Here is a 23,902-nt window from a genome sequence, read left to right on the forward strand (position 1 = left end):
CCCGGAGCCGCTAGAGCAGAGCCCGGTGCAGAGCTGCTCGGCTGCCGTTGCCTCGGCCCGAGGCTGGGCCCTGGTGCTGATGCTGGTAGGCGGCGCGAGCTGGGCCCGCGAAGCCTCCTCGCCGCGGCGCTCGGGGCTCCCGCGATGATGGCGGAGCAGGTGAAATGCGCCTCGCCGGGGACGGGCTCCGGCGCGGGCTCCGGGCCGGTGGTGAACGCCGAGCTGGAGGTGAAGAAGCTGCAGGAGCTGGTGCGCAAGCTGGAGAAGCAGAACGAGCAGCTGCGCAGCCGGGCGGCCAGTGCGGCAGCCGCCCCGCACCTGCTGCTGCTGCCGCCGCCGCCGCCGTCCGCGCCGCCGCCAGCCGGGGCCTGCAGCCCGCTCACCCCGCACAGGGCCCCGACTGGCACGACCTCCTCGGGCCCGGGGGCGCTGGGCCCCGCTTTCCCCGGCACCTACTGCTTGCCCAGCCCCGCGTCCTCCCTGCTCTGCAGCCTCTCGCCCGCAGACGCGCCCTTCGTCTACTCCAAGCCCGCGGCGAGCTTCTTCGGCGGGGGTAGCAGCCCGGAACCGGGGACCGCGGGGACCCCGCCGGGGGAAGCCCCCGCGCCGCCCTTGCCGCCTCCAACGCTTTTGGACGAGGTGGAGCCGCTGGACCTGGACAGCTTGGCCGCCTGGAGCGAGGAGGACGACTACACTTGGTATTGACTGCTGCGCCGCGGTCCCCCAGACCCAGAGTTCTGAGGCCCAGGACGCGGGGCGGGGCGTGGGAGGAAGGGGACCCAGAGGCCTAGCAGGTGCTAAGCTCTGAGCCGCTTTGCAGGAAGACAGAAACCTGTTTTCTGATAGCGCCTATTGGTCCGACTGGGGACTGGGGAGGAACTGTTCCCAGCCATCTGCCTTGTGTTCTGATCTTTGCTGATTACCGGGTCCCAAGCGCCTCGTTAGCCTTAACTGCACAACTCATGTCATCTTGTCATCCAGTCCTGCTCCTTTATCCCCGTGTGTGTGTGTGTGTGTGTGTGTGTGTGTGTGTGTGTGTGTGTGTGTGTGTGTGATGGGAAGGTTTGGCATCTGCCTTCCACTGCTTATGGTTCTTTCCCTTCAAACAAATGTTGGACAGGGTTGGAGTGCAGCCCTCCTTGGTAGCATCTGAAGCCACCTAGTGATGGGTGTCTTCGCAGACATCAGCTCTTGCAGTTGAGTTGCCGTTATGCATGCCCTCTTTCTGTGGTTTCACTGATAATCTCTCAGCTACTGATTTGGTTATTAGAAACGTGCTATCCTTCTATGTCAGGAATGGTGTGGGAAGCGGAGACTTGTTAGGGAATGGAGTGAGCAGATGGAGGCACTACTTATTCAAAAAAATTGAACTTAGGGATTTTCATTAATGTTAAAAATGAAACCAGATTGAAGAAAAGTGCTTGTGCTGGCTAGTTTTATGTCAACTTGACACAGACTAGAGTCATTAGAGAGGAGGGAGCCTCAATTAATAACATGCCTCCGTAAGTTCCTCTCTAATGATTGGGGGAAGGGAGCTGCCCATTGTGGGTGGTGCCATCCCTGGTCTGGCGGTCCTGGGGTCTATAAGAAAGCAGGCTGAGCAAGCCACGAGGAACAAGCCAGTAAGCAGCACTCCTCCATGGCCTCTGCATCAGCTCCTGCCTCCAGGTTCCTGCCCTGCTTGAGTTCCTGTCCCGACTTGCTTTGATGATGAACTGTGATGTGGAAGTGTAAGCTAAGTACAGGTCTTCCTCCCGGAGCTGCTGTTGGTCATGGTGTTTCGTCATAACAATAGGAACCCTAAGTAGTGCTGTTAGTGAAGCCTTATTATCGAATTTTAGGAACTTTTAAGGTTGATGGTAAGGATGGTTATGTAATGGGAATTTGTTTAGATGGGTGTCCGTGTTCCACGAATGAGGACTTTTTGGAGGGACCGGTATCCAGACCTCGTGTTGTGCGTTTTCCTGCTGCTTGGCCCGGGAACACTTGTCCTTTGTGGAGGACTTCTGCGAGTTTGTTTGCTTGCTAGGTGTACTCTAGGAGTGGTTGGAGGAGTGAACTCGAGTTCTGCAGGGCAGCTGTGCAGCATTCACTTCCGAATAGCAGGCAGGATGAAGAATTGCATCGTTTTTTGTGTCTTGGGTACTTTTATTTAAGAAAATCAGGTTTTGTCATCCTGAGCTCTTGTTAACACGGTTGCATAGAAGGGACATGGGAGCTGGAGAATCTTACTGGTTTGGTATTAGGATCCACAATATTCCTTTTCTTTTACACTTGGCACGGCAATAAAACTTTTTAGGTTTTAAACACATAAACTGTAATTGTTAATTACTTTGATTTGAGAATTTAAAAAAAATTGTAATAAGCCTTTCGTGGGCACAACTATCGTCTGCCTCAGACTCTGCTTTTGGGAACTGTGTGAGCAGCCTGTGCTGCTCTGCTCTGACAGCTCAGCGTTCCCGGGAACTCCAAGCCATTCTTTCTAAACTACATTGTTTTTGTAAAGCCTAAATGTCTTCCAGCCTGAGTATAGTATTGACAAATGCTCTTGTAGTGGCTTTTGTTGCACTGATGCCTGTAAACTCTCATGCCAATTTCAAATCATTTGAGCTTTTTGCTTTTCTTAATGATGATGTACATACAGTGGGAAGAAATTTTACAATTTTGATAGAAATACAAAGGAGCAATCCTTTAAAAATATGGCATAATTAAAAATCTACTATTAATACTATTAATATTATTTTGTCTTTCTTGAGATAAGGCCTCACATTGTAGCCCAGGCTGGCCCTGGAGTTCTTGCCTTACTGCTTTAGCTTTTGAGTGCCGGGATGACAGGCATGTGACTCCATAACGGGCTCTTGAGTTTATTATAGTATTGGTGTTTACTTGGCTACATATAGTACATATGCCAAATATGGTTTTATATTTATATATGCTTCATTTGAATGGTCTTTTACCACAGTTATCTAACTATTAGGATATGGTTGACTAGCTTTTTTACTCTGTTTTGTCTCTTAAAAAAAAATCCAAAGAGCATTGAAATAAGTTTTAAAAAGAGCTATTTAGTGGAACCAGCATATTAGTCTAGTCCTCATTGTGACTTGAGAAAAATCTAAATTAAAGGAAATTTAACTGTAGTCATCAAATATGTTGGTAAATAATAAGAATTAGCCCTTCATAGTGCTTCTGGGGACATATGATGTACTCTTCATGGAGTCTCTTCCTTCAACAGGAGGAGACCCCGGCGGAGAAACGGAGGCATCATTACTCTCAGCTGGATGCCTTTAAAGGTTTCAGGTGACCTGATTCACAGATCTTTAAAAACATTTTAACATTACTTTTGTGTTGAAACATTTTAAGCATTTCTTTTTATGGAAAAGTAGCCATCAAGACTTCCTTTAAAGAATTTAAACCACCTGCTAATGTTCTGAGAGCACTCCCAGTTCCTGCATCCCTGTGATCCCTTCATGCCCGCCCCCAGGGCCACAGTAGCCTTTCTTGGATTCCGTTAGGTTTGTGGCATGCCTCATTTTTATTTCTTAGGTACACTAAGGAACAGCTGGAGGGGTATATATAGTTTACATTGAAGTTCTCTGTCAGGCACTTCATTTGCAAATCTCTTCTCCAAACACGTGGTTCGCTTCATAATCTTCTGGCAGAGTTTTCCAAGGGTCAGACCCAGTGGTTGGTACTGCTCATTCTTCCGGATCAATCATGATGTCAGTCTTAGGAACTACAGTGAAGGGATGTTTGCCAACCTTGGGACACAGGCTTTTACCTAGGGCTTCTAACAAAGGTTTTTCCTTTTCAGTTTACCTTTCTTGGTTAACTGTGGGCGTTGTATGGTGTCTGGAGCTCACAGTTTTGTGAATGACCATCCTCATCCCTGCATCCTTTGTTCAGAAGACCATCCTTCGTTAACTTCTTTGCACTGTGAAATTTCATGTTCTATGGTTGATTTCATTTGGGGACTGTGTTTTTCTCATTGCTGTATATACCTGTGTGCCACACTGATCTGTCTTCATTACTGTTGCTCTGTCCCGATTCATCTAGTTGTGAGAACACTCCAGCTTTGCTGCCTTTAATAGTTGTTTGGCTATTGAAGGGTCTTCCCATTTCCATGTGAATTTTAGAAACACACACACACACACACACACACACGCACGCACGCACACTGCTAGGGTTTCTATTGGAATTTTGTTAATTATAAAGATAACATTAAGGACAACCTACACCTTAATAGTATTCAGCCTTTGAACCACAAACCTGGTATATATCTCTCTATTAACTTATGTCGTTAATCTTGTACATGTTTTTGTTAGGTTTGTACATGTGCTTGACAGTTTTCAAAATGCTACTGGAGACAGAAAGGGGCGAATGTGAAGGTATCAGTATTTTGTTGCTGATGCATACAGATGCGCACAACAAAGTACATTGACCCAGCATCCTACAGACATTGCTACTAGACTCACTAGTTTTAAGTAGATGGTGTTATCTGTGAAGAAAGACAGGCTTACTTCTGCTCAGTCCAAATATCCCTAGTCCGTTCCCTAGTTGAAGTGGTAGGACCTCTGTAGAACGTTGACTAGCAATGAGCCCGGTGTCCTGACCTTGCTCTCTCCCAAGTGTTCATCTTTAAATAGTTCTTCAGTTGGGTTGAGGGTGTTTCCTCAGCTTCCAGTTTTACTGTTTTTTTTTTTTTTGGCTGTCAAATGCTTTTTTCCTTTGTCTATTGAGATCATCACATGCTTTTTTCCATTTTAGTTAAAATAGGAAGTTACACTGATGTCTTAATGTTAAACTAAGCTTTCATTTCTGGAATAAACTCCATGTGGTAAAGATGAAATGTCTCTGTGTGAGATTCGGTTTGCTAAAATATTTAGACTGCATCAGCTCGTGAGTGATCGTGGTCATTAGAGATTTTCCCCCTCCTTGTGATGCCTGTGTCTGGCTATAGAGTCCATAAAAACACTGTCCACATGAAATACATCAGGGTGTTGCCCATCCCATATGGAAGAGTTATGAAGGATTGGTATCATGTTCAGCTATTTGGTAGAATTCAACAATCAACTTCCTTAACGTGGGTTTTCTTTTTAATTTTAAATTATAATTTTTACTTTTTAGCTTTTCTCTCCATATCCATTTAGGTTAATTTTCTATTCCTGGATTGGCTTAGAATGGTGTGGATTGTATCTGGGCCTTGGCTATGAACAAGGCTCTGGGCAAGGCCGGGCAGTGGAATTACCTTGACTGATTTAACCCAGAGGATCTTAAGTGTGTTCTTGATACCAGAGAGGCCATCATTGCATGGGAACTTGTTAGACATTTAGATTCCTTGAACTTACCCTGAGCCTACTGAATCTAAAAATGGGAGCTGCTGCATGCTCAAGCAATCGTGTTTGAAGCCCCAAAGAGTAAGAACAAGTGACCAGCCTGAACTTGACTTGGACCAGAGAGCAGTACCTGGTATTAGACACAGCGGCAAGGAATGGAAGTGGGGGATATTACTTACCTGTGCTAATGGAGTACAGAGGAGGCGCAGGGAGTATGAAGTAGTGGACCAGTCAGTGCTTAGTGGATACAGGACTGTGGGCTGCACTCCAAGAAAAGTATGATGTATTGCAGTTACTGTGAAATTAACTAGATATTTCCATCTGTAACAAGAATCAGCAAAAGAGAAAATCAGCCTCACTGCCTGCTTTGTATGGGCTGGAAAGATAGCTTTTTACATTTTAAAGTCATGGAATATTCAAAAGAATGTGAGAATCACTGCGTGTAAGCTTTTGTTTGTTCTGAGACAAGGTCTCACTGTAGCTGTAGCATTCTGGAACTCACTCTAAAGATCATGTCAGCCTGAAGGCACAGATCTGCCTGCCTCTGCTTCCCTGATGCTGGGATTAAAGTGTACAGGGATGACGTCATGCTTCTTGAGTGAATTCTGCCTGCAGTGCTTCTGGGCTGCAACAGCAGAGTTGAGTCGTTGCAGCAGAGGTTGAACATCAAAGCCCAGGATCATTGCCAGCTAGTCCCTCACAGTCTCTGAGCTATTAGAATGAGTTGCCAAAGGAGACGACATCTTCCACCTTTGTGGGCCACTGACACCACTCTAACAGGTGGCCGTCCTGTCATCTGGTGTCCCAGGAATATCTGTTCATTAGAATCAGAGCAACTTGGAAGGATTCTGTTAGAGGCGAGAGAGATGGCATTAATTTCTAGACATGTCAAGCCAGTTTAGCTCCGGTTAAGAGAAGCTTCTGCTACTAAAGTGGGGATTTTTAGTTTGGTTGTTAAGCAGATCTCAGCATGCATTGGAAAGTGACCTATTCTATTTGGGGATATTTGCCGATTAAAAATGACTCTCGAGACTTTGAAGCCCTCAAACGCTCTTCCGTCTCCACGGGAACTGTTCAGTACATGCCGTTTCCACCAGAATCGAGGTTTCTCTCTAACCTATGGCGTACCTATAATGTAGATTTCTCTCTCTCTCTCTTCTTTTAAAGGTTATATATTGGCTCTTCAAAGGTATTCCCTTCACCAGAGAAATCCCTGAGTCCTTTGCAGTGGTGTAGACATATCCTAGATAACCCAACTCCTGAGATGGAAGCAGCCAGACGCTCCCTCCGCTTCAGACTGGAGCAAGGTACTGTGAATGTGTGTGCTTTCTTTCTCTGGTTTCCTTCTCTGTCTTGGTTTTGTTTTTGGTTTAGGAGGAGACTTGAGATGAAGAACCCTCACCCTGAAGTGCAGGCTGTTGTAGCATGCAGCCTCCCTAGCCTGTACTACACACAGGATTCCTCAGTGTGGACTCTATTGACTTTCGGGAGGACTTGTAGCCAGATTTTTGGCTTATCATATGGAGCACATTTGTGTTTGTGTGAGTGTTTCAAAAACACGTCAGTAAAGGAAATGGATCTGTCTTCACTTTCCTACATTGGGGTTTAGGGTCTGTGGCTCAATTCTACGTCGAAACTGGGAGTCTTTTGAGACCACAGGACTAACCTCGTTGAGGGCCACTTCGTGTGCTGCCTCCCTGCTTAGCTGGATGCATAATTGGAAGTGATAAGCTCCATGAATTAGGAACTAGTCCTAGTAATGGATGTAACATTAGTTAACTGATAGACACCAGCAGATGTGGAAGTGTTAGTACACACACACACACACACACACACACACACACACACACAGCAGAGAGAGACAGACACACTGACAGAGACAGATGGTGGGGACAGAGACAGCAGAGAGAGATGGATGGAGAGCCGTAGAACCAGTAAGGAAAGGAGTAGTTTGTAGTTCCTTACCTTTCCTGAATGTTCACTAACTCAGGGCTGTGATTGGTTGGACTTTTGCCCTGTTCTTTAACCTCCCAGTGTCTGTTCATTATCTAGGAACTCTTTCTGTCCATGCACCCACTACATCCTATCTGAACTTGACATCACAGGCCCTGCCTCTCTCCAGGGAAAAGAATGGGTGCCTGTGAGGGATGGGCAGAGGGGATCTGCAGGATGGGATCAGGACCAGTGCTTAGGCACCCTGAGGTGTAGATGCTGCTCTCAAGCTCCTCAAGGATAAAGGATGGGTATGAGATACCTGAGTGGAAGACCAGCGTAGATAGAGTCTTCACCTCTTAGCTCCACAAAACTCATTCATGTTGACCTCATGTGAGTCAGTCACTTGTATTTTACTCTCCTGTAGAGGTGAAAAGGGTGAAGTTGAATGATTTAAGAGGATTGCTAAGCCAGAAGGGTATTGGGGGACAGGGTCAGAAGAGTTGGGGTCTTTCTGACATCAGAGATCCAATCCTTAACAGCACATAGATTCTGTACTGCTTGCTGTATTGGCTGGGTATAAGTTACTGTCAGCAGAAATCTAGCTTAAATATTCGGGTAAGATGGAATTAGGCACATGCTTCATGAACATTTTTTAGCTATTGATTTATGGGTAGCATGCTGAAGAGGGTCATAGGAACAAGGATGTACTGGAGTAAACACTGGGCATTAGTGGTGTGGTACCCTGATGTCCAAGGAATTTTTATCAGTTCTGCTTCTGCACAACACTGACTCTCAACAAGCCAGCCAGTCCCGCTGAGTCTCACTGTCTTACTCAAGTGGTCCATGACCTATGGTCTTACTGTGTGGATATGTTGAGGTATGAATGTGGCTTAATCATTTGAAGCAAAGTCAAATGAGATTCAAGAATTATAATATTTTAACTTGGAGATCAATCAGTGTTTTTCTGCAGAGGATCATGAAGGAGCTGTCTTAAGTTTTCAGCCTCCACACTCTGTGGTGTCTGCAGCCTTATCCTTCACTGCCTGAAAGCAGCGGCAGATTTAAGATTAAGTGACCAGAGCCCTGTCCCAATGACACTTCATTTATGGACACAGATCAGAATTTCAGGAGATTTTTTTTTCTGTCATGAGATATCCCCCTCCTCTTAAATGTAAAAACAGTTCATAGCTGATATCACAGAAACAGAAGGCAGCTGGATGTGGCCCACCACAGTCCCTGCTTCAGCTGACCACCACAGAAGTTAGGCTGATGCGTTGAGTTTTGAGAAGGAGAAGAAACTTTTAGTAAACTTAATACAAATCTCATTAATATTTTTGACCAGGTGTCTGATTATATAATTTTGTCTTTATTGGCAGATGTGAAGTCATGAGGACATGCAGTGAAATGATATATTTTTATTTGTGCTTGAGTTTATTTGAATTTTATAGCAAACATTTTAGGTAGAGAACTAAGTTTTCAAAACCAAAATCAGTACCTGACTAAATTTGTGTATCAATCCGTAAACTTTTGCTGTGAAGTTAAATGCTTTTGTTTCAAAGATCTATAATTTCATTGTAAGATAACTTGCCAATTTGAGCTGCAGATCTGGGGTGGGGTGGAAGCATAGGGCCCCCTGGTAGCATGCTGTCTGGCATGCATCAGCACCTTGTATCCTACCTCTGCATTATGTCAAATATAGGTTAATGAAGCACATTTAATAAAAACTCAGAGGCAGAAGTTGGGGTTCAATCTGAAGGTCAGAAAAGCTCAATAGCCAGTCACTGGCTCTTTTCTCTACCTGAGTCCGAAGTGGAGATCCTGCCTCTAAGAATCTCAGAATGAGACTCTGTCTGTGAGCTGTCCCCTCCCATTTTATATTGTTCTCTAGGGCTGGGTTTAAAGGTGCGCACCACTGGGATTAACGACAGGCACCTCCTGGTTTCTATGGCAAACTAGTGTGGCTACTGGGATTAAAGGTGTGTGTTACCACTGCCTGGTCTGTAAGACTGATCAGTGGGGCTGTTTCACTCTCTGATCTTCAGGCAAGCTTTATTTATTAAAGTACAAATGAAGCTGGGTATTGTGGCACATACCTTTAATCTTGGAGGCAGAACTCTGGGAGTTCGAGGCCAGCCTGGTCTACAAGAGCTAGTTCCAGAACAGGCTCCAAAGCTATAAAGAAGCCCTGTCTTGAAAAACAAAACAACAAAACAAATAATGCAAATGTTTATTGGATGGTCATTTTAAAATGAGCATATGCTTTATAAAATAATCTCTTCATCTTGAAAAATATTAATCATATGAGTAGTTTCAGAAAAAAATAGCTTCAAAAATTGCCTCATTCTTTTCCTGTTTAATTTCCCAGATGCATTATTTAACAGAAGCTGTTTGTTTTTCTGTTTATGCTATTTAAAATTCATTTGTTAGATGACTGTGGAGTTACATTATCATTTTAAGATTTTTTTTTTAGAATTTCATACATGAATACTGTAGTTACATCATTTCCACGGCTTCCTCTTTCTGCTCAGCTCTTGTGTTCCCCTACTGCTTCTCAAATTTATGACCTTTTCTTCTTAACTATTCTTACACACATATCCTCTCTCTCTGACTTACATGGGCTTTTGATTTTGGGTTGTGAGATTTAATTTTTCAACCGCCCTCTTTATGTTTTCTTGGGATAGCTTTCCAATCTGGCTTTTTGTCAATTACAAGATGCATGACTATTTTTATGGTAGGAATGCTTCTATCTAGGCGTTGATGTATTTCATCTTCCTCTGTGTCCCACCTTGTCTTTTAGTCAGCTGCTAAAGATAATGAGCTAGTTTCCTTAGTCTTTGTAATTAGTTTTTTCCAGACCCTAAGGGTGGACCCTGAGCCCAAGGGGTTTGATTTCTTGTTACTGGCTGCTCCCTCTGTCCTGTTTAGCACCAGGCCTCTGTTGCCTCGGCAGCTGTCATGGTGTACTCTTCCTCTGTTTTATTCCAAACATTCTCCCAGCCTCGCCTCAGTGGCCTCAGATGTCAGGTCCCTCTTCCAGATCCCCACTATTGTTGGATTGCCTCTGGAAGGAGAAAGGACAAAAGAGTAGGCACAAGGGAAGTTTGAGAACTCGTGCAACTGGAGATGGCCTTGCTCACCTACCCAGCTTCTGGGCTGCGCATTGGGTCCTGAGTTAGGGGTTTCCTAGAGGACTTAAAAGGCTCATTCCGTTCATGTGACCTCCGGGACTGCTGTTGGAGGCCTGGTATTGCTGTCTTCTTTCTCACATTTTACTTATGTTCCTACTGCTTAAAAGATCGTAGGTGTTTTAGAATGCAGTCCTGTATTTGGAGCATTTTGAACTTAGTCATTAATGTCGTGGTTTTGCTCGTCCAGTGTCACTTTGAGCCAGGAAATGTGAGCTGCACAAACACTTCTTGCCTTAGTTCTTTATAAGCTCTCTGCCCCTCCCATTTTCTCTGTTTGTTCTTGGTATTCCTGATGGCTGGGTCTGCAATCCCTAGATGCATGTCGGAAATTTCTGTGTTTTTTATATGCTTTATAACATCCTTGATTTTCTTTATATTTTTTTTTCTCACGCACTTTAATGACTCATCTTGCAAGTTGTTGCCTTGTGTTTAAGTACCTCCCACGTGTCTGGCCCTGTCGTGGCCTCTTCCTTTCGCTTGTGTAAGGTGTCCTCGTTTGTGTTTGGTACCTATTGAGTTTCTGTTGGAGTGGTTTTTTATTTTCAGATAGTAAATTTGTGTTTGTTAAAATGAAGGGAGCAGGAGTTGGCTATGCTGAGGGGAAGCTGGGGGGTTGAATGTTTTCCTGCGTGTTTGGAACTTACAAGCCACTGTGTCCCTTGCACCGACTATTCCAGACCCTTCCAGCTTCCTCATGACTTCCCTCACTGTGGGCTCATAATACAGAGCGCTGGAGTCCCATCTGCCACCTCGTCTTGATCTGTCTTTGTGGTGCTGTGAGCCTCTAGTCAGGTGTCCTCACTTTCAGTCTTGCCTGGGGTCTAAAGCTTTCCTTGCTGCCCTGACATGGTTTTGTAAGAAAATTAGGGCTTTCTACTTAATCTTTCCTTTTGAAAAATTACTGGCCTCTAAGTAAAGGACATTATTATTTTTTGTCAGTGATAGTAGAGATGAAAAATTAGCGTTATGGCTCTACGCTCCTCACAGTGCAAACCCTGGAGTCATGTTTGCTCTCCATATTTTAAAGTTCCATTAGCTCTAAATCAACCATTTTCTTTTTGTGTGGGTTTCATTTCAAATGACAGGTGTCATTGTGCACTTTATCTGAGGCTTGTGTGGTTTGCAAAGTCAGTTGTATCATGTCCATCACAAAACAGACAGTCAGAAGCTTGTACTTACTTTCTTCTTCCTGTTATCTCAGCACTTCCAACAAAGGGCTGCTTCTTAGAGAGCAAACAGTTTAGACAGTTGGCCTCTCGTTTTTGACCTTGCTGCTTTTGGAGAGAAAGGTACTTAAAACTTAAAGACTTAATTCATGATGTGTCTCCAGAGGCTTTATCATGGTCTGTCCCCACTCACTTGATATTTTTCCTTCTCGAGACATGTTCCTTCTGTGTGGCCTGGGTTGACCTGGAATTCACTCTAAACAAGCTGTCCTTGACTTGGCCTTCTGCTTCAGCTGTCCATCCATGCTGAGCCTGCAGGCCTGAGCTGCACACCTGTCTCCTGCGTGGTTTCAGTAGGCACATTTGGCTGCCTTTCTTCCAGGATTCTCTTCAGGTTTACTGTGTCTGGGCTCCTTCAGATTCTAACTTATTAAAGGGCCGCTAAGCATCTTCCTACAGCACAGCCTTGACTTTATGGCTGGAGATCACAAAGCATGGAAAAACTGCGTGAGTGTTTATGGAAAGTTTCTAGGCTCTGGTTTGAAGCTATGAGAATAAACTAAAAATCTAGGACTTTTGAAGAAAATGAGGGAGAGGAAGGGTATGTTGTAAGGTGTTTTAGGAAGATAGTGATGACGTCATCGCCTTATATATTTTTTTGGAATAGTGTTGAAGGTAAAATGATTACTCTCCTTTCCCAGTATCTCAAATCTCTAGTCTGGTAGTATAAGGCTAGTTGATAATATCAGCCTAGAGTGATGTTTGTTTGTTTCTGAGCACTGATCCCACTGTGGTCTCAGAGAAATCTGGTGCTTGTTTCCCTGGTTTGAAGATGGGCTGAGAAATGTTTGTTCTCCATTCACAGGAACTCCGTTTTATTCATTCATCCACGTCTTTTCTGAGTAGATCGAGGATCTGTGCCTCAACTTGCTCTTGGATCACCAATGCTTAATAAAGCGTTTAGCATGTTCAAGCGTTGGCTCCTTGGTTTTCTAATTGTCTGATTTGATGCATTGAGTTTTCTTAGACGCACAAAAGCAACAGTTTTCGTCAAACATTTGGTGTTGTCAATGACATCCTGCTAATCAAGACAAAAGCCCACAAGTCATATGGCCATGCTCATTAAATGTAGTTGTGTGGCTGGATGGGGTTTAAATCTGTCTCGTCTACTGCTGTAGCCTCCTTGCTCGCTAGAGTAGCTGCTATTGCGTGGTGGGTGTTGAGCGCTAATTACTGAATGGGTGAGTACTGTGTGGGGAGTTTTTACCAAGTGACTAGGCTCAGTGTCCTCCGTGCCTCAGCCTTATTCAGCTCCTAGTGAGTTTCCAGCATCTCATGTGCTAGGAAGGAACATCGAAAGACATCACGAGGCTAGTAGAACGAGTTCAGGGGCGCTGGATGTGAATTAACTCTGTAAACTGTGAAGTGATGTGAATACACAGACGTTTCTGCTGTGCGGGTCTTCATTTGTCAGGACTTGAAGCTAGCACACAGGATTCCTCTTTGTGTGGTTGCCTGTGCTTCATAGAGGAAGTGTCATTCCCTTCCGAGGGGTGGGATCTGTTGTATTTCACACACAAGCATCATTATTTGAGTTAGGGTTTTTAATCTGAAGGATTTTAGAGAGATAGTTTGTTTAAACATAGTGGAAAATTCAAAGCCCTTCTTAGTCTCTCCCTTCTCTTCTGATTCTTCTTAGGACTATAGGTACAAGCTGGGCATCCCTAACCTGAAAATGGTTATGAAGTACTCTAAAATTGGGGGGAGATTTTTGAAAGCCAACAAAATGTTGCAAGCAGAAAATTTCAAGCTATGCATTTTATTTCAGGCGTGAAATTCTTCACAGTACTGTATATGACCACCTTTAGTCTGCTATGTACAAAGTGTATGAAACAAATGAATTTTGTATTTAGACTTGGGTCCTTCCTATCACTAAGGTCTTCCATGAATTAAAAAAAAAATATTCAGGTCCCATGCATTTCAGATAAGGACAACTTAACCCATTTTGTAAAGGCTTTTCTGTCTCCCACCCTTTTAAATGCAAATTGCAAAACCACAAGGAGCTCTGATAGTCAGGGTCCACTCACTTGATAGCCCGAATTGGAATAATGATAATGTAGAGGTAAATCCACGTTGCGAGGCTGGGATGTTAACCAAATAATGATCAAAAAGCTTATCTAAGTAATTTGAAGCACCCAATATGTGGCTCACTTAATTTGGGTCCAGTTAATAAAAGCTTATCTGACTCAAGGTGCTCGGATGTCCACCTGAATCAGGACAGGTCACATCTGAGGCGTGTGAGTGTCGTTTTCACAGACAGTGCAGTCCGCACGCACAGTTACCGTCCTTGGTTGTGTTTTGCTGTGACCACATCTCATTTCCCTTAGGGTCATAGGCGAGGAATGTGGAGAAACACTGGCCTCTGTTGGGCTTTTCCTTACATCTTTGTGTGAGGCTTGCCTCCCTTCTTTCCTCCGTTGTTCCGATGCTGTGTTAATTCCTGAGTTTATCCAGACAAGCAGAGCCTCTGATGTGACCCAGTGATCTGAAGGTGGCCTTTTCATTTGTAGAAGCCACACAGATTGAACCGAGCCATTACGAGCTTATCAAGTATCTGTCTCCTGGAACCTGTCCAACGTCTCCTCTCATGGCCCAGATGTTATCCTTGCCAGCTCGTGTTTCAACTCTTGAGGTGCTCTGTCACATTGGGAGCACCAAATTAAAACTTAGCAAGTAGAGTTCATTTTAGGTAAGCTTCCCAAAAAGATTCTTTCTTGTAGGAAAAAAATAATTTGGAATCACGCGAAGCATTTTGTACAAAGCAGGGTCTCCCGGCATTTGCGTATTTCTGTGTGCTGATAATTGAAGACACATTGCCCCAGCTGTGGGGTTCCATCGTGGGCTTGCTCCGCTGCTGTGTTCAAAATAGCCTTCATGCTGGCGTGTCACCTCGGGCCATGATTTAGTACAGTAAGTTACACATTACCTAGGACTGGGCCCCTCATCAATCTGCCACTTCGACCCATTCTAGCCAGCAACCTAGATACACTTGCCAAATATCCTTAGACAACCCTACTTTCTTTTTTTTTTAAAACCAAATATATGTGTGTTTATGTGGTATTAATTTTGTCTTGCGTTTCCACCAAGGTTAGAAAGGTATTTATTAACAAGAAACTCATGGCAGTGCAAAGTAGTTATTGCAGTGAAATTATTATTGAGCTTCTATTTTATTACTTATAAAGAAAAATAAAATCAATAGTTTCACCAAAGCAGTGGGTGTGTGTGTGCATGTGTATGTGCGTGTGTGTATGTGTGCACATTTGTGTGTATGTTTGCATGTGAGTGTACATGTGTGTGTATTAGGGGTTGAACCTATACCTGGTGTGTACTAAGCTTGTGCTGCATGTGGTTTCTGTGTCCAAGTCCCCCACATATTTTTACCTGCTTTAATGCTACTATGATGGTTAAATTTGATTCCATATGGATGAAGTTGGCTGTGGTAGATAGTCTTGCCCTATTCCTGGGGCTTCTAAAATGTGCAGTTACTCTTAAGATTTCTAGGTTTTTCCTTTAGGAAATGCTAGAGCTTGATTGGTGCTACTAGCTGCAGGCATGGTGCTGTGGGCTGATTGCCAGAGAAACTCAGTGTGCCTGGCCTTTGAACTTGCCAAACTTATTCAAGGGACGGATGATGCAGGTAACTGCTCTTGTTCTATCTCTTCTTCCTCAAAGCATTATGAATGGGGCCACTGAGAAGGCGCAGGTGGCAAAGGTGCCTGAAGATTTGAGTTCAGTCCTTGGATTCAAGTGGTGGGAAGAAAGAGCCAGTTCCTGTATGTTTTCTTCCTGATCTCCACATGTGCACTGTGGCCTGTGACCTCTTTCCAAATCCCAGTCAATAAGATGAATGGAATTAAACTTGATTTTTATAAAGCCAGTGAGGGTAGCAGAAGACCTGAGCCTCGGGGATTGCCAGGGATGGCTTCCTGAAGGTGCGACCTGCGAGAGGAGATATGAGAATCCATGGGGTCTTCAGCAGCTGCTCTAGAGGATCAGGTCAGGGAGACAGCCTGTCCCAGGTGTCTGGACAGATGGAGAAAGGCCTAGCCCAGATGTGCAGGGTGAGCTTAATTGGCAGGGCATAGTGGTTGTGGTTAATGTGGTGGCAGGAAACAATGGGGAGAAAATCCCGAAAGCCTAGCACAATTGCTTATTTATTTGGTGCCACTTATTCTGTTTTGGCCTTTAGTGTAGTCAGTTTCCGAGACTGAAATGAGGAAACACAACCTCCACCTTGGTTTTGAAATTCTTTTGTTGTCCAGATATTTGAGTATCTGTGAGCATTTCCAAAGGCTTGTAGAGAAATAACAGAATCACTAAGGGTCTCTGTACTGGAGGGTATTGTGTATAGAGATGAAAGAAAAGACTTCCTGTCCCAGTGGCTGTAGTAATAGGAGCGGCGGGGCTGCGTCCCCAGCACCCCGGCCGCCTGCTCTGCTAGCTTATGCCCCGAAATAACAACACACAAATTGTATTCATTTAAACACTGCTTGGCCCTTTAGCTCTAGCCCTTACTGGCTAATTCTGATATCCCGATCAACCCATCTCTAATAAACTGTGTAGCTCCGGTCTTACCGGAAAAGATTCAGCATGTCTGACCTGGCAGCTTGCTTCATCCTGTGCGTCTGCCTGGGAGAGCGGAGTATGGCGTCTCTCTGAGGCGTCTGCTCCCGAGAGGAGAGCTGTGGAGTCTGAGCTCACTTCCTCTTCCTCCCAGCGTTCTGTTCTGTTTACTCCTCCCACCTATCTTCTAACCAATGAGGACCAAGCAGTTTCTTTTTATTTAACCAATGACCTTCCTCCATCAAGTGGCTTTTGCGTATAGATCAAAATGTTATGATCTGGATAAATGTTTTGGCAATTTGTGGCATAATAAGAAGTATTAAAAAGATGATAATATCTACAAGTATTAAAAGAGCTAATAATAATGCCACTTGTGTCTTTACTTTTCTCAAATGAGGCTCTCACTGGTAGTAAAGGCCTGTGTGGCTTGAGTGGAGGCCCAGCTTCTCATTAGGCTGGAAGTATAGAACCCTGGCCTTGCCTTCCTTTTCCTTCCAGAACTCTGACCATGAACAAAATTGTTTGAGTCAAGATGTTTCAGTCAGTTTGGTACCCTGTGGTGGTTGAGGAAATTATCTTTTATTAGAATATGGTATCGAGAACTGATTTCTGTCTTTGTTGTTGTTTTATTGCTATGAAGAGACACCAGGACCACCACAACTCTTTTCAAAGAAAGCATCTCATTGGTCTTGCTTACAGTTTCAGAGGTTTAGCACATTGTCGTTATGGTGAGGAGCATGATAGCAAACAGGCAGACGTGGAGAAGTAGCTGAGAGCTGTCCATCTGGATTTGAAGCCAGCATGAAGAGAGGGAGCTCCTGAAACTGCCTTGACCATTAGAAACTTCAAAGCCCCCTCCTTCCATGACCATGACACACTTCCTCTTACAAGGCCACACCTACTCCAACATGGTCATATTCCCAATCCTTCTCAAGTAGTGCCACTCCCTGAAAGCGAAGCCACCAAATACACGAGCCTATGGTGGACACTTTTATTCAAACCATCACCATTTCCCTGAGGTAGGTTTTGAGCCAGTGCATGTTGACTGCCGGAGGCTCACACACAGTTCACTACTTTGTGAGGAAATCAAAACATCTATGGAATTGCTGGAGAAGGTAAAAAGTATGACTTTCATTTTAAGAAGGTTCTATGTTTAAGTCACTAAAAAGACAAAGGGGAAAATTCTTAGAGGTACTTTTTTCATCACCTTGTTTTTAGAACATTTTTCTCAGAGGGTAGACTATGTTTGCTACAACTCTCTGGAGCTTTCCTGTTTATGAAATGCATTGTAGTGTGATGATCATATGCATGGTTCACTTCCACATTGTACACCATGGTCTTATCGCTGTCCCACAGACTTGCTTGTTTCCAAACAAGAGCACACTAGCTTGAGGATACTGGTGTAATTTGCTCAACTCTAGAAACTAACCCTTGTCAAGATATCTCCGTTTAGATCTCTGCCCATTTTTAATTGGGTGTAACATGATTAATAAAATCCCAGAGACAGAAATTGGGGTTCAACCTGAAGGTCAAAAAAGCAAAACATCCAGCTGCTAACTCTGACTTCTACCTCAGTCTGAAATGGCTATCCTGCCTCCAGGAATCTCAGAATGAGACTGTGAGTGAGAGCTGTCTTCTCCCATCTTACATTCTTCTCTTGTGCTCGGATTAAAGGTGTGCACCATTACTGCCCAGTTTCTATGGCAAACTAGTGTGGCTACTGGGATTAAGGGTGTGTGTCACAACTTCCTAGCCTGTAAGGATGATCAATGCAGCTGTTTCACTCTCTGATCTTCAGGCAAGCTTTATTTATTAAAATATAAATGAAATATCACTACAGTTGGGTCATTTGTTTTCTTGATATCTAGTTTCCTGAGGTCTTTATATATTTTGGATATTAGCCCTCTATCACATGTGTAGTTGGTAAAAAAAAATTCCTTTCTATATGTGGCTGCTTTGTCTGAATGATGGTGTCCTTTGCCATGCAGAAGCTTCTCAGTTTCATGAAGTTCCATTTATTAATTGTTGCTAATTAGCCCATGCTAATGGTGCTCTGTTCAGAAATTCTTTTCCTGTGCCAGTGTGTTCAACGCTGTTCCCCACTTTCTCTTTGTGGCGAACCTCTCGGCCGGTGAGAAGGAACAACCACCACACCAGGATTTTACTCAGATCATGCTTTACTAGAGTACCCTTGATTGATGGGGAGCAGGAAACGAGGGGCAGGAAGGGAAGGGCAGGAAGCAAGGGGGCAAAGGGTACTGAGGCAGCTGCTTAAATAGGGAATTGGCACACGGGTCGCCCTGTGATTGGCTGCTACCAACAGCTGACACCAGACCGCATCGGGATAGGCTCAAGGATCCTTATCCACCACGCATGCGGGAAGCGGGGGACACGCAGCTCTCAAAGGCATAGCCAAATATGGAGTTGTTTATTTCCAACAAGACAGGATGTCGGCGCCATCTTGTAATGGCAATCCTGTCCGGCTCACTACAGTTCCCCCTTATTGGTTGTAAGCAATGAGCGCAGGACTAACGTCATCCAATCTGACCCCCACCTCATGATGTGTTGGTCGATCGAGGATGGAAGATATTTTCCATGGACACACCTTCCCCTGTGCAATGGGTACTCGAGGAACCCCGGGGGTGCAAAGGCTGTGTCGCAGGAGTCTACATCCGCACACCTACCCAAGTGCAATGGATCAACAGATCCCAGGGGGTGCAAAGGCTGTGCAGGAGGAACCTACATCCGCACACCTACCCAAGTGCAATGGATCAACAGATCTCATGGGGTGCATAGGCTGTGCATGATGGAAGCCCTAAGCGTCTCTTAGTACTGACAACCATATCTGGGGGGAGGAGCCACACTCCAGGGTAGCTAATGCCTGAGAGATTATAACCTTATCCCAATATGGCCTTATCCCTATTGGTCTGGGCTTGAAGGCAGCAAACCAATCACAGGCACAACACACAGCCACCCATGCAGCTTGCCAAAAAACATGCCCACGCAACTGAAAGCACAGGGACCCTTTCTCTGTAATGTTAAGTGCTTCTCCTAAAAGGGCCACTCCAGACTTTTACATTAAAAATGGTAAATCAAGGTTTCTATTGGTGGTAAAAATCTGGGGAAAACTGTGGCATCATGCCGAACAGGCATCGCCTTTGGGAAGGCTGACAGGATTCCCCTTCTGTGCTCTGCCTTCCCCTGGATCCACGCCATCAGGGATGTCAGCAGGAACTTCCTCTAGAGACTCAGCCTCATCCTTAGGAACTTCCTTGATCATGCATGTCAGCCGGCTCGGAGCCCAAAGCGGAGCCTCTTGGCCCTGTGGAAAAACACATACAGCTCCCCTGGATCTTGCCACCACAAGATCCGGTCCATACCATTTGTTATCCAATACACCTTTCCACATCACATATTCCTTTTGTTCCATAGGGCCTGCTGTATGCTTTTCAGCTGCTGCAGTACCCGACTCATTCAGGTTTAAAAATTGAGTGTGAAGAGAGCAAGGGAGATTCTTTCCCTGGGGGAAGCAGATTCAGCTATTCCCCCTTTTTGTTTTTGTAGAATTCCTTTAATATTTTTGTTGGCTCTCTCCACAATACCTTGTCCTTGTGGATTGTATGGAAGACCCGTAATGTGGGTCACTTGGAGCTGTGCACAAAAGGCACGAAATCCATGGGAGGTATATGCCGGGCCATTGTCTGTCTTAAGGCATAGGGGTTTTCCCCAGGCAGCCCAGGCCTCAAGGCAATGTGTTTTTACATGAGTTACCTTTTCTCCCGCTAGGGGCGTGGCATGAATAATGCCAGAAAAGGTATCCACTGATACATGTAAATATTTTAATTTGCCAAATTCAGGCACATGGGTAACATCCATTTGCCACAGTGCATTAGGTTGCAGCCCTCTAGGATTGACCCCAACATTAGGGGGGTGTAAAAAGGTCACACATGAAGAACAGGCTTTAACTATTTCTCTGGCTATTTGTCTGGAAATATGAAATTTTTTCTAAGGGTATTGGCAGGCACATGCCAAAGCTTATGAAAATCTTGTGCTAATTCTACAGGGTCCGAGATGACCAAAGCCATAGACCGGGTAAGGCAGTCAGCCAAATCATTGGCCTCAGACATGGGTCCTGGAAGCAAAGTATGAGCCCGAATATGTCCAATGAAAAAGGGATTATCCCTTTGTAAAATGCATGCTTGATTTTGACACAAAATATTGGAAACTGTACTTGAATTTCTAACAAAGGCAGCCACCTCCAATGAGGCAACAGCATTCACCACATATTTAGAATCTGAAAATAAATTGAAGGGTTCTGAAAATCTTTTTAAAACTTTCAGCACGGACATACATTCCGTGACTTGTAGTAATAAGGGGCAGCGGGGCTGCGTCCCCAACACCCCAGCCGCCTGCTCTGCTAGCTTATGCCCCGAAATAATTACACGGACACTGTATTCTTTTAATCACTGCTTGGCTCATTTCTACCTGGCCTCTTCTAGGCTAACTCTCGCACCTGGACTAGCCCATTTCTTATCATCTGTATAGCACCAGTCTTACCGGGAAGATTCTAGGTTGGAGCTTCATCGCGTGTGTCTGCCCGGGAGCGGGGCATGGCGTCTCTTTCCGAGGTGTCTGCTCCCGAGAGGAGAGCTGTCGGGTCTGACCTCACTTCCTCTTCCTCCCAGCGTTCTGTTCTGTTTACTCCACCCACTTAAGGGTGGGCCTATCAAATGGGCCTAGCAGTTTCTTTATTGCTTAGCCAATGAAATCAACAGATTGATATATGACACTCCCACATCACTTCCCCTTTTTCTGTTTAAACAAAAAAGGAAGGCTTTAACCTTAACATAGCAAAATTACATATAACAAAACAGTTATCAAGTAAAAGTTACAATAATCTTTATCATAACTAAGGAAAACTATAACTATAACTAACTATTCTTAACTCCATCAAAGACTCCAGAAAGATACAATACTACCTAAGCAAACAAGAAAAAAACAACTTTTAAACTCTTAGAAATGACAGAGACATCTCACTGCTTGGACAGTCACCCAAAGTTCCTCTATACCGTTGGGGCATCCATCTTCAGCCTTCAGGCCCATGGTATCCAGCAGACATTTCCATAAAGCAGGAAAATTCAAAGTCAGTCACTATCTGCTTGTCCTGAAGAATGTCTTGCAGACTCTTTCATGAATCAGGAACCCCGAAAGATCATCTCACCTTAGGCAAATTCAGTAGTCCTCTCTCTGTGGGTTCTCTGTGTCCAGTTTATGCAGTAGTCCAGGCAAGAGCAGTTTCTTGCCCAAATGGCTATCAAACTCCATAACGATCCTCTTCGATGCCCATCTTCCTCTTGAAGTAGATTGGTGCTGCCAGGAGCAGAGTGTCTCATTGTCATGAAAAGTCCTATATCATATCCCCCTTTAAATGTAAAAGAACATTTATAAATAATATTTTGGGAACATGGGCGTAGTTTTTTCTCTCCAAACTGCTTCCTGCTGAATGGGGGCATCGTTAATGATTTTAGGGTGTAACCTGTGTGCCAGGTTTATCTCAGTTGGCAGTTGGGTGAAGTAATTTTTTGAAGATGTTCACATCAACCTTTCAGGAGGGCGTGGTCTATCATACCAAACTGGGATAGAAGAAATCCATAGAGTTTCATTCTCTGTGAAAACAAAAGAAGACTCTCTCCAAAGCATCATATCCTTAGACCCAAATTCTGAAATCATACACTCATGATATCCGTTCTGGTTCCACTTGGCAGCCCATATAATGAAATGTCTCTCTGTACTTAGCTCCTTCACAGTCAAAAATTTTAAAGAAAACACAATGTACATAATCCAGACTCTCTGTGAATTTTCCATTTTTACGTGGCTTATTTTTACTCAATCACTTTACTTTATTCTGTCTCTTTAAAGACTTTACCTTTTTTTTTAACATTAACTTTATTTTCTATATTCTTTTTCTTCTCTCTCCCAAGCCTACGTACATTCATCCAACAGTGTGACTCATTTAGTGGTCTGAACCTGTCCTATTGTGAATCTGCAATTTTTTACTATCCAGGAGCACTTTTGATTTGCGCCTTTAAATCACTAGACGCTTAAGAATCTAAGCTATGACATTCCTAAGTTAACTTTTCGCTTTTTGAGCGTATATCTGTAGACGAGGCTGTCTTTGAACTCTCAGAGATCCGCCTGTCTCTGCCTTCCAGGCATTGGGATTAAAGGTGTTTGCTACTACACCTTGAACTCACAGAGATCTGTTCGTCTCTGCCTTCTAGGCACTGGGATTAAAGGCGTGTGCTACCACACCTTGAAGTCACAGAGGTTTACTTTAAGAATTTTAACTTTTAGTCTGCATATATTTTAACACTGTAAATCATTTAAAATTTTTCTTTGTCTTTGAATCTCTCTTTACTGTGTATCTCTCTTTTTCTGACCACAAGAGCCTTTAATTTACCAAGCAATATCAGTAGGACTAAAGCCGTGGCTTTGCGGGCTAGATGTAGCCCATTCCTTAGCTTTCCAGTCTCATGGCGGATATACAGGCTGCAGCCATATTTATAGCCACACCTCTATGGCGTTTCAAGGTCCCTGCCAGCCAGCGAGCTACAACAGACAACACTCAAATCCTCTCTCGGTAGCCGGCCCTCCTGTCTCAAACAGTCAGAGTTTGGCCTGGCAGGATGGCCCAGAAAGCCGGCATTTTTAAACGGCGCAGCTTTTTTCCTGCTACGGCTGAAAACCAAAAAGCATGTGTTCAGCTTTTCGTCAACACCGTTAGAGTGTTTCGTGGCAGGACCTCTTAATGAGCTGCAGGCTTTGCAGCTAAAGCTGAGTCAGGAAGCCTCTTTTAGATGAGGCGCTTGCTTGCCTCTGGCAAGCAGAGTAGACCCAAGAAATTGCCATAAGAAACATGCTTTACTCTATTCTTTTCCAAGCTTTCTCAAGCTTTCTGTGGACTCAGCCACACGTCTGGGCATCATTTGTAGTAATAAGAGCGGCGGCGGGGCTGCGTCCCCAACACCCCAGCCGCCTGCTCGGCTAGCTTATGCCCCGAAATAATTACACAGACACTGTATTCATTTAATCACTGCTTGGCTCATTTCTACCTAGCCTCTTCTAGGCTAACTCTCGCACCTGGACTAGCCCATTTCTTATCATCTGTATAGCACCGGTCTTACCAGGAAGATTCTAGCCTAAGTCCATCCTGGGTCGGAGCTTCATCGCGTGTGTCTGCCCGGGAGCGGGGCATGGCGTCTCTCTCTGAAGCGTCTGCTCCCCAGCGGAGAGCTGTCGAGTCTGACCTCACTTCCTCTTCCTCCTGGCATTCTGTTCTGTTTACTCCACCCACCTATCTCCTAACCGATGAGATGGGCCAAGGCAGTTCCTTTATTAGCCAATGACCTTCCTCCATCAAAGAATTACCATGGATCCACCATAAAGGGCCATTTTGTCATAGCACCCCAGTAGGCTAATGTGTAGTTCTTCCATTGGAAGAGCCATTTGTAAAATTTAGCATAAAATCCTTTAAGGGATTTTTAGCTATAACATTAGCAAAATACAGTTGTGTGAACTGTAACAATGATCATCTGGGAAAAGATTATTGTTTTTGGCCTTTGAATTGAGCAAAGACAATTGTCCAGGAATCAATCTT

General features: G+C 44.4%; 1 protein-coding gene across 2 annotated transcripts in view; it reads left to right on the top strand.

Annotated features, from left to right (window-relative positions):
* Positions 1 to 23,902, top strand: part of Slain1 (SLAIN motif family member 1) — a 53,369-nt gene continuing 29,467 nt past the window's right edge. For both annotated transcript variants that reach the window (XM_075949718.1, XM_075949719.1), the window contains exons 1-2: positions 1 to 698; positions 6,501 to 6,640. In XM_075949718.1, the coding sequence (XP_075805833.1) occupies positions 145 to 698; positions 6,501 to 6,640 (694 nt within the window). In that variant the 5' untranslated portion in view covers positions 1 to 144. The remainder of the gene's footprint in view (positions 699 to 6,500; positions 6,641 to 23,902) is intronic.

This window comes from Microtus pennsylvanicus, chromosome 15 (genome assembly GCF_037038515.1).
Source record: "Microtus pennsylvanicus isolate mMicPen1 chromosome 15, mMicPen1.hap1, whole genome shotgun sequence".
In the NCBI taxonomy this organism is placed as follows: domain Eukaryota; kingdom Metazoa; phylum Chordata; class Mammalia; order Rodentia; family Cricetidae; genus Microtus; species Microtus pennsylvanicus.